This window comes from Myotis brandtii, unplaced genomic scaffold (genome assembly GCF_000412655.1).
Source record: "Myotis brandtii unplaced genomic scaffold, ASM41265v1 scaffold182, whole genome shotgun sequence".
Taxonomy (NCBI): domain Eukaryota; kingdom Metazoa; phylum Chordata; class Mammalia; order Chiroptera; family Vespertilionidae; genus Myotis; species Myotis brandtii.
The window spans coordinates 1252751-1261618 of NW_005356751.1; the positions used below are offsets into that span (position 1 = coordinate 1252751).

At 39.5% G+C, this 8868-nt stretch overlaps 1 protein-coding gene across 1 annotated transcript; it reads left to right on the plus strand.

The window, feature by feature from the left end:
• The first annotated feature begins 4262 nt into the window (after positions 1-4262).
• Positions 4263-6928, plus strand: LOC102249213 (solute carrier family 25 member 51). The gene has a single exon (XM_014537789.1). It carries the CDS (start codon positions 4619-4621, stop codon positions 5510-5512), a length of 894 nt encoding a protein of 297 aa, XP_014393275.1. The 5' UTR covers positions 4263-4618; the 3' UTR covers positions 5513-6928.
• Positions 6929-8868: the final 1940 nt, after the last annotated feature.

Genomic DNA, 8868 nt, shown 5'->3' on the forward strand with positions numbered 1-8868 from the left:
GCGCTCCTGCACACCTGCTCCTGGGCACCCGGCGCCCCGACTACACAGCAAGCGGCCTCATTGCACCGGCCTCAGCTTCTGCATCCAGGCAGCTCCCGGGCGGGCAGGCGCATCCTCTCCTGCAGCCCGAGGCACAGTGATCCCTGCTCACCTTCCCTGCCTGGGAGGCACGCGGGTGGGCGGCGGGCAAGGAGCGAGAGGCGAGCGGGGACCCCTCCCCTGCCTCTACACTCACATACTTTCACCAGACATTCATTCAGAGTTTAAACAATCCATTCAATTCCTAACAACTTCCCAACTCCTGAGGAAGCTCTAAAGCCTTCCCCAATCTCCTTGGAATGATCAATCACAATACCCAAAGGAGCAGTCTGAGTCCGTCCCATAACATCCGTCCAGTAAGTCCACAGAAAACAGAAAAACACAGACACAGACAAACAGAGGGCCCCAAAGAACAGCCTTCCAACTCCATGGAAGCAACCAGACGATGGCCTTATGCCAAACCGGCGGGAGCGACCCGCCTCGTCTCAAATCCGCAAGGGGAAACCACATCCCTTGTGAGGGGCATACTCATCCCTCCTGGGGAGCAGAATGTCTTCTAACTCTCCCCCGCCTGTGGTCTTTCACGGCGCGTCCGCCTAGACCCCTCAGGCACTTACAGATTCCAGAAATGAGCTCACACAGAACAGAACACACAACACACAGACACTTACCGCGGTCAGTCAGACTCTCCGAACTGGGGGGTCCCTGGATGGTGTTGGGAATCCTGGATGAGCCCCCAAATGTTATGCCCAGATTTCAGGATCCCCAAGAACCCACATAAGGGAGCCAGTCCGATGCAAAAGCATAAGAGTCTTTATTCGAGCTAGCTCGGCTCCCCCACCTTGCCGACGCAGCGACAGGAAGCAGAGAGAGCTTTAGTTGTATTTTTGAAGTGGTTGTGCGAGGCAGCAATCTCCGGTGTTTACCTATGCGGCCATCTTGGTTTCTCTCCTCCGTATCTCTTCTTATGAGGACACCAGTCCTATTGGATTAGAGCCCTACCCTTATGACCTCATCTAACCTTAACTACCTCTTTGAAGGCCCTGTTTCCAAATACAGTCCCATTGGGGGATAGGACTTTAACATATGAATGGGGAGGGAGACACAATTCTGTCTTTAACAACTGTCAATCCCTGATCTGCTTTGAAGTGGGACCCAAGCAACTCTTTCCTCTGAACAGTCTTCCATGTTGAAACCAGAAAGCTTACTTAAAAGCCAACCTATTAGTGTCAAATTCCCAGTATTAAGTCCTATAATGGTGCCCTCAGCTTTCAATACAGTTTCAGATTGCTTAAATTAACCCATAAGCATCTATGTGGCATTGACATCTTGCTCAACTCTCTGGCCTTAAATCCTGCTATGTACCAGCCACCCACCACACACACTGCCTTTTCTCCCTCCTCTTCCCCCCACCTCCCCCCCCACACACACTGACTTTCTTCTTTATGGAAGTGATTACCACTTTCCAATTTCAGGTTTTGTTCTGTGGGTTTTCATCTGCTCTTCTGTCTATTGCATTCTTAAAGTTGATTTGAGAAAGAGAGAGAAGGAGAGGAAGAGAGAGAAACATCAATTTATTGTTCCACTTACTTATGCATTCATTGATTGATTCTTTTTTTTTAATATATTTTTATTGATTTTTTACAGAGAGGAAGGGAGAGAGATAGAGAGTTAGAAACATCGATGAGAGAGAAACATCGATCAACCACCTCCTGCACATATGTGGAATGTGCCCGAAACCCAGGTACATGCCCTTGACTGGAATCGAACCTGGGACCTTTCAGTCCGCAGGCCGACGCTCTATCCACTGAGCCAAACCGGTTTCGGCTTGGTTGATTCTTTATGTGCCCTGATGGGAGATCAAACCTGCAACCTTGGCATATCAGGACAACACTCTAACTGAGCTACCCATCCAGGACTACCTGTTCTATTCTTTATACAGTTGAATCTTATTGCTATTCCAAACTTGGCTCGAGTGTTTCTTCTTCTAGAAGCCCCCTTGGGCGAATCCTCTCCTTCACAACACCTACCCTGTGTTCACAATCATGCCTCAGACTGTGTCACTTGACATGTCTGTACCCATCTGAACCAGCACCTCTTTTATAGCAGGGACTGTGTCCTACTTCATCCAGTTGTATTCCTGTGCTTCACACAGTGTCTGTAATGAGACAGAGGAAGGGACTATGGAGCTAATTTGAGCACTGATGTGAATGAGATACTCTCCATTCCATCTCCAGGCAAGTAGCTCTGTGTAGGGCTGTTGTGGATCCCTGCCTGTGCAGATGATCGAGGGGGCATCTTTTCTCATTGATTTGCTCACCTATCACTAGCTGGCCCTGGCTGCTGAGCTGTCTTGCTAATGGTCATGACCCAACCTCACTTTTTTTTTCTTTAGTACATTTATATATTGTAATATGCTTGCCACTGTACCAATATTTATCATATTATATAATTGTATTATATTATCTATATTTATAATGTGTTGCGATACTATGCTATACTGATCTCTATGGCTTATTTACATTCGTTGTAAGTTTTGTACTCTTAAACATTGATCTTATCCCCCCAACACCCATTCCTGGGTAACCATTATACTCTGTTTTTTTTATAAGTTTGACTTTTTTAGATTCCACATATGTGATATCATACAGTACTTGTCTTTCCCTGTCTGCTTTATCTCATTTAGAATAATGTGCTCAAGGTCCATCTATATTGTAAATAACAGGATATCTTCCTTTCTCGTGGCTAAACAATATCCCAGTGTGTACATATGTGCCAGATCATTTTTATCCATACATCTGTTGATGAGCATTTAGGTTGTTTCCATATCTTGGCTATTGTGAATAATGCTGCAATAAAGTTGGAAGTGCATATATCTCTTAAAAATCTTGTTTTCATTTCTTTTGGATATATACCCCGAAGTAGAATTGCTGGATTGTAATGGTAGGTCTACTTTTTGTTCTTTTTCTTTTTTCTAATGGTAGGTGTACTTTTAATTTTTTTAGGAACCTCCATATTTTTTTCATCGTGGCTAGACCAACTTACATTCCCACCAACAGTATACAAGGGTTCCCTTTTCACCACATCTTCACCAGCACCTTTTGTTTCTTGTCTTCTTGATGAAAGCCATTCTAACAGGTATGAGGTAGCTATATCATGTGGTTTTGCTTTGCATTTCCCTGATGATTAGTGATGCTGAGTATCTTTTCATGTGCCTTTTTGCCATTTTGATGTCCTCTTTGGAAAAACGTCTATTTAGTTTCTGTACATTTTTAAATTGAGTTTGTTTGGTTTTTGTTATTCAGTTGTATGAGCTCTTTATATATTTTGCATGTTAACCCCTTATCTGGTATATGGTTTGCAAATATCTTCTCCTATTCTGTAGGTTGCCTTTTTATTTTGTTAATTGTTTCTTTTGCTGTGTAGAAACTTTTGAGTTTATAGCCCCATTTGTTGATTTTTTGCTTTTGTTGTTTGTGCTTTTAGTGCCATGTCCAAAAAATCATTGCCAAGACCAATGTTTCCCCTACATTTTATTCTCGGAGTTTTGTGGTATTAAGTCTCACGTTTAAGTCTTTGGTCCATTTTACGTTAAAGTTTGTGAGTGGTGTGATATAGGGATCCAATTTTATTATTCTGCATGTGTTTCTCTAGTGTTCTCAGCACTATTTGTTGAAGAAACTATCCTTTTCTCATTGGGTGTTTCTTGGCTTCTTTGTCAAATATTCGTTAACTGTATATGCCAGGATTTAATTCTGGGCTATTCAGTTTCATCAGCCTGTGGGTCTATTTTTGTGCCAATACCATACTGTTTTTATTACTATGGTTTTCTAGTATAGTTTGAAATCAGAAAGTATGATACCTCTGGCTTTGTTTTTTTGTTTTTTGTTTGTTTGTTTGTTTTCAGGATTGCTTTGATTATGTGGTCTCTAGTGGTTCCACACAAATTTTAAGATCGTTTCTATTTCTGTGAAGAATGTCTTTAGTATTTTGATGGAGATTGTGTTGAATCATGGCTTTGGATAGTATAAACATTTTAACAATATTAATTCTAACAATTCATAAACACAGAATGTCTCTGCATTCATTTGTGTCTTCTTTGATTTCTTTCATCAAAAGTTTTGTAGTTTTCATTGTTTAGATTTTTCACTTAGGAAAAAATTTAAGTGTTTCATTGTTTCTGTTACTATTGTGAATGGGATAGTTTTTTCTTTCTTTTTCAGATTAGTATAAAGGAATGCAGCTGATTTCTGTATGTTGATTTTGTATCCTGCAACTTTACTGAAATCATTGATTGGATTCAACAGCTTTTTTCACTGACTCTTTTGGATTTTCTATATATAAAATTATATCTTCAGGCGCACTTGCTGATCCAGTGGCTACCAGGCGTGGAACCAGGCACCCATGGCGATGGGAAATCCAGTTATCAAAATTGGCTCCAGAAAAGAGAACCTAATATCCATTAACAATGGAAAAATTTGAGAACATTACCAAAAAGCCACCCTTCCTCAAAACACCAGGCCCAGATGGTGTTACAAGTTTTAAAAATCCTGCATGAAGAAGATAGATCTTAAGCCACATGATGGATTCAGAAGCTTGTAACAAGAGGTCGCCAATCATAACATCTTCAAACCAAGACATATCACCTCATATTACAGATGTTGGTGGAATAAAACATTATTTGTGTGGCTGCGGTGCAGCTTTCAGCACTGTAGCGATCACATTTCCCATTCAGAAGGTGCTCTTTCGGCAACAGCTGTATGGAATCAAAATCAAGGATGCGGTGCTTCAGTTGAGGAGGGATGGATTTCAAAACTTGTATCGTGGAAGTCTTCCCCCATTGATGCAGAAGACAACCTCACTGGCACTTATGTTTGGTCTGTACGGGGATTTATCTTACTTTCTCCGTAAGCATATCCATTCCCCAGATGTTGCAACCCGTAGCATGGCAGCATTACTTGCAGGGGCAACAGAAGCAGTTTTCACTCCATTGGAAAGAGTTCAGACACTGCTTCAAGACCACAAGCATCATGATAAATTTACAAACACTTACCAGGCTTTCAAGGCACTGAAATGCCATGGAATTGGAGAGTATTATCGAGGCCTCATACCTGTTCTTTTCCGTAATGGGTTCAGCAATGTCCTGTTTTTTGGCCTCCGGGGTCCCATTAAGGAGCACCTGCCTACTGCAACAACGTACAGCACGCATTTGGTCAATGATTTCATCTGTGGAGGTCTCTTGGGTGCCATGTTGGGAATCTTATCTTTTCCCATTAATGTTGTAAAAGCTCGCATGCAGTCTCAGATTGGTGGGGAATTTCAGTCTTTTCCCAAGGTTTTCAAAATAATCTGGTTAGAACGAGACAGGAAACTGACAAATCTTTTCAGAGGTGCCCATCTAAATTACCACCGGTCCCTCATCTCTTGGGGCATAATCAATGCAACTTATGAATTCCTGTTAAAGGTTATATGAAAGAAACAATCAACTAAGTTCCGCTTACCAATTGACTAGATCTTCAAAGAAGAATGTAGTTTGGCCTCATTCCCAATTGGCCAAATACAAATTGGTGTAAATTCAGGCCACAATGAATTATGGCAAAGCTGTTTCCCTTAAGCACCAACAAATTCAGAATAAAAGGTTTTAATAGGAAAATTTAAGGGTTTGGGGTTTTTTTGTTTGTTTTTTAAAATATGTTTCTATTGATTTTAGAGAGAGGACGGGAGAGAGAAACCTCAACGATGAGTGAGAATCATCAATTGGCTGCCTCCCGAATATCCACTATAGGGATCAAGCCCGGTGCCCGGTACCCAAGCATGTGCTGTGACTGGGGATCGAATGGCAATCTCCTGGTTCCAGGGTCGATGCTCAACCACTGAACCACACCGGCCAGGCTAATTTATTTAGTTTTGTGCTCATTGTTACCTGAGAACTTTGGGCTAATTGCTTGGTTAATAGCTGTCTATCTCATGGATGGCTTTTGATGAGGAAACTAATAGCCAAGATGGTCTTTTTTCCCCAAAGTCTTTAAATCTTCTGTATTAAAACATAAGTGGCCATGACCAGCCAGAGAAAAGGCTCCTAGGGCCCTTTGAATTCGGCAGGCTTACTTTTATTACTCCATTTCTTGCTTCTCTCCTCTTAGGAGGAGTTGCAAAGTGTAGTCTTTGCTAAACTGAAGCATATACACAAGGAGCAGGACTGAGAAGAAAGCTTAATGGGCGGAGGCTTTTCATGATAAATTGCTTGTATTAGTTTTGAAATGAAGCACCTGTTGGGATAGTCATTATCCACACTGCTTCTATTTAGGCATGGTAGACTCCAGCAGCTAATGAGAGCTCCCATTTGCTTTCTAGATTTGAAAGTTTTCTGTTTAATTCTGAATGTGACCTTAAACCTGTCCAAAATATCCTTGTGTTAATTTCACTTATTTCATTGCCAAAAGGCGGGGAGACTTAAATTTTGTCATAGGCATTTTATCTTATTAAGTTTCATGTTAATTATGTAAAGATCAAACTCTCTTTAGCTCAATTTCTTTGAATTATTGTTGCCAACTTAGCAAAAAGCTTTGGGGGGTTTGTCCCCTTTGGGTACTAGTTTATCTTACTCAAGTATTCTGTTCTTTTGAAACTCCTTTTAAAAAAATACTTCCATAAAATTTTATTTTTAAAGTCTGTTTAATAGGATTCCAGATTTTTATTTCTTTCTGGTTTCTCAGTGTTTGGAGGAGAGGGGAAACTCAGGAAAGCTTTCACCCCACAGTGTTAGCTATCTTTTTTATTTATTTATTGGTTTAGTTTTGGAAATAGAGACTTCTATTAGGATTTTTACGTTTGGGGAACCCGATTTTACCATTTTATCATTAAAAAAGTTTGAGAGGATAAGATCTAAATAAAGATATTTGAAGAGTTAATTTTAAAATTCTAGAAGTTGGCAATAGCTGGATATTACCAACAAAAACGTATTTGTCAAAGGAATCAGATTTTAAAATGTATTTTCCTAATAAATAAGGCAAAATGATTCATACAACACTTGAATGATTAGTAAAACATGAAACATCCTAGAAAAGTGGCTTATTTTTAAAAAACCTACATCTGTAAATATGTAGTTAAGATTGCTTTCCAGCACCTGACATGGCAAAGTAGTTAGGTTTCTTATTACAATTTTTTAAGCAGTCTGGGTAATTGCATATGAAAATGTGCACATAATGACCAAAATAAAATCAGGGTCTCAATTGGTAGTTTATTCAGTTTCTGGGCAGATAGTCCAAAACAGATGTTTATCTCTACATGCAGTATGGCTGGTCAAATAAAATGAACAACCTTCTGCCAACCAAAAGAATTAGGAAGCATAATCAAGCATTTGTTAGTTAGGCAATAATCAAGCTCAGGAGATTTACAACAGCTCTGTTTGACAATGTTGTGCTAAAAATGGCAGTTTACTTTAGCAACCAAGGTGCAGATGTAAGGATTTCAGAAAGCTGTCACCAAATAAACATAACATCCTTTGGCCTATCAAATAGAGTCAAGAGTGAGGATTGGAAGCGGTTCTTTCAGAAATAAATGACATTGGTACCTGACCCCCTCACTGTGTGTGTGCCCCTGAATATTTCCTGTCTAGGTGCTCAGCATGTGGCAGGTGTGTTAGCCTGGGGCCATGCTCTGGCCCTGGGAGTGGACTCCATGGGCCTTTGGTTTCGCAGGGCTTGCTTTTGTCTTTACACTCCATGCAGGTGGTAGAAACCTAATTTCTAAAGCACTTTGTAGAATAAAAGTGAAGTGAGAATGTGAAGGAGGATGCTTTGGTTTCTGCTGCCTCAATCTTCAGCAAATGAAAATTTGACTTCTTTTCCAATGTAGATGACTTTTCTTTTTCTCACCTAGATGTTTTAGCTAGGACTTCCAGTACTATATTGAATAGGGATGGTGAGAGTAGGCATCCTTGTTTCTGATCTAAAGGGAAAAGTCTTCAATTTTTCTCCATTGGGTAAAATGTTAGCTGTGGGTTTGTTGTATATGGCCTTTATTATGTTGAGATATGTTCCTTCTATACCCAATATGTTAAAGATTGTTTTATTTAATCATGAAAGGATGTTGTATTTGTCAAATGCTTTTTCTACATCTATTGAGATAATCATGTGATTTTTATCTTTCATTTTATTGATCTAAAGTATCACATTAGTTGAGTTGCATATGTTGAACCAGCCTTGCATCCAGGGGATAAATCCCACTTTGTCATTTTGTATAATCCTTTTAATGTGTTCTTAAATTTGGTTTGCTAATATTTTGTTCAGAATTTTTATATCTATATTCATCAGGGTAATTTGTCTATAGGTTTCTTTTTTGTGTGGTATCCTTATTTTGTTTTGGTATTAAGGTAATGGTGGGTTTGCAGAATGAGTTTGAAAGTGTTCATCCTCCTTGATATTTTGGAAGAGTTTGAAAAAGATTAATTCTTCTTTGAATGTTTGGAAGAATTCACTAGTAAAAGCCTTTTAGTCCTGGGGTTTTTTATTATTATTATTACTGATTCAGTCTCATTACTAGTTATTAGTCTGCTCAGACTTTCTATTTCTTCTTGATTCAGTCTTGGTAGGTTGTGTGTTTCTAGAAATGTGTTATTTCTTCTTGATTATGTAATTTGTTGGAATATAATAGTTCATAATAGTCTCTTATGCTCCTATGACTTTCTGTACTTTCAGTTGTAATGTCTTCTCTTTTAATTTTATTTGAGTCTTCTATTTTTTTTCTTAGCTAAAGGTTTATCCATTTTATCTTTGAAAGAAGCAGCTCTTACTTTTGTTGATACTGTCCATTGTTTTTCTGGTCTCT

Coding starts and splice junctions, on each gene's coding strand:
- LOC102249213 (XM_014537789.1), top strand. CDS start 4,619: ATGATGGATTCAGAAGCTTGTAACAAGAGGTCGCCAATCATAACATCT.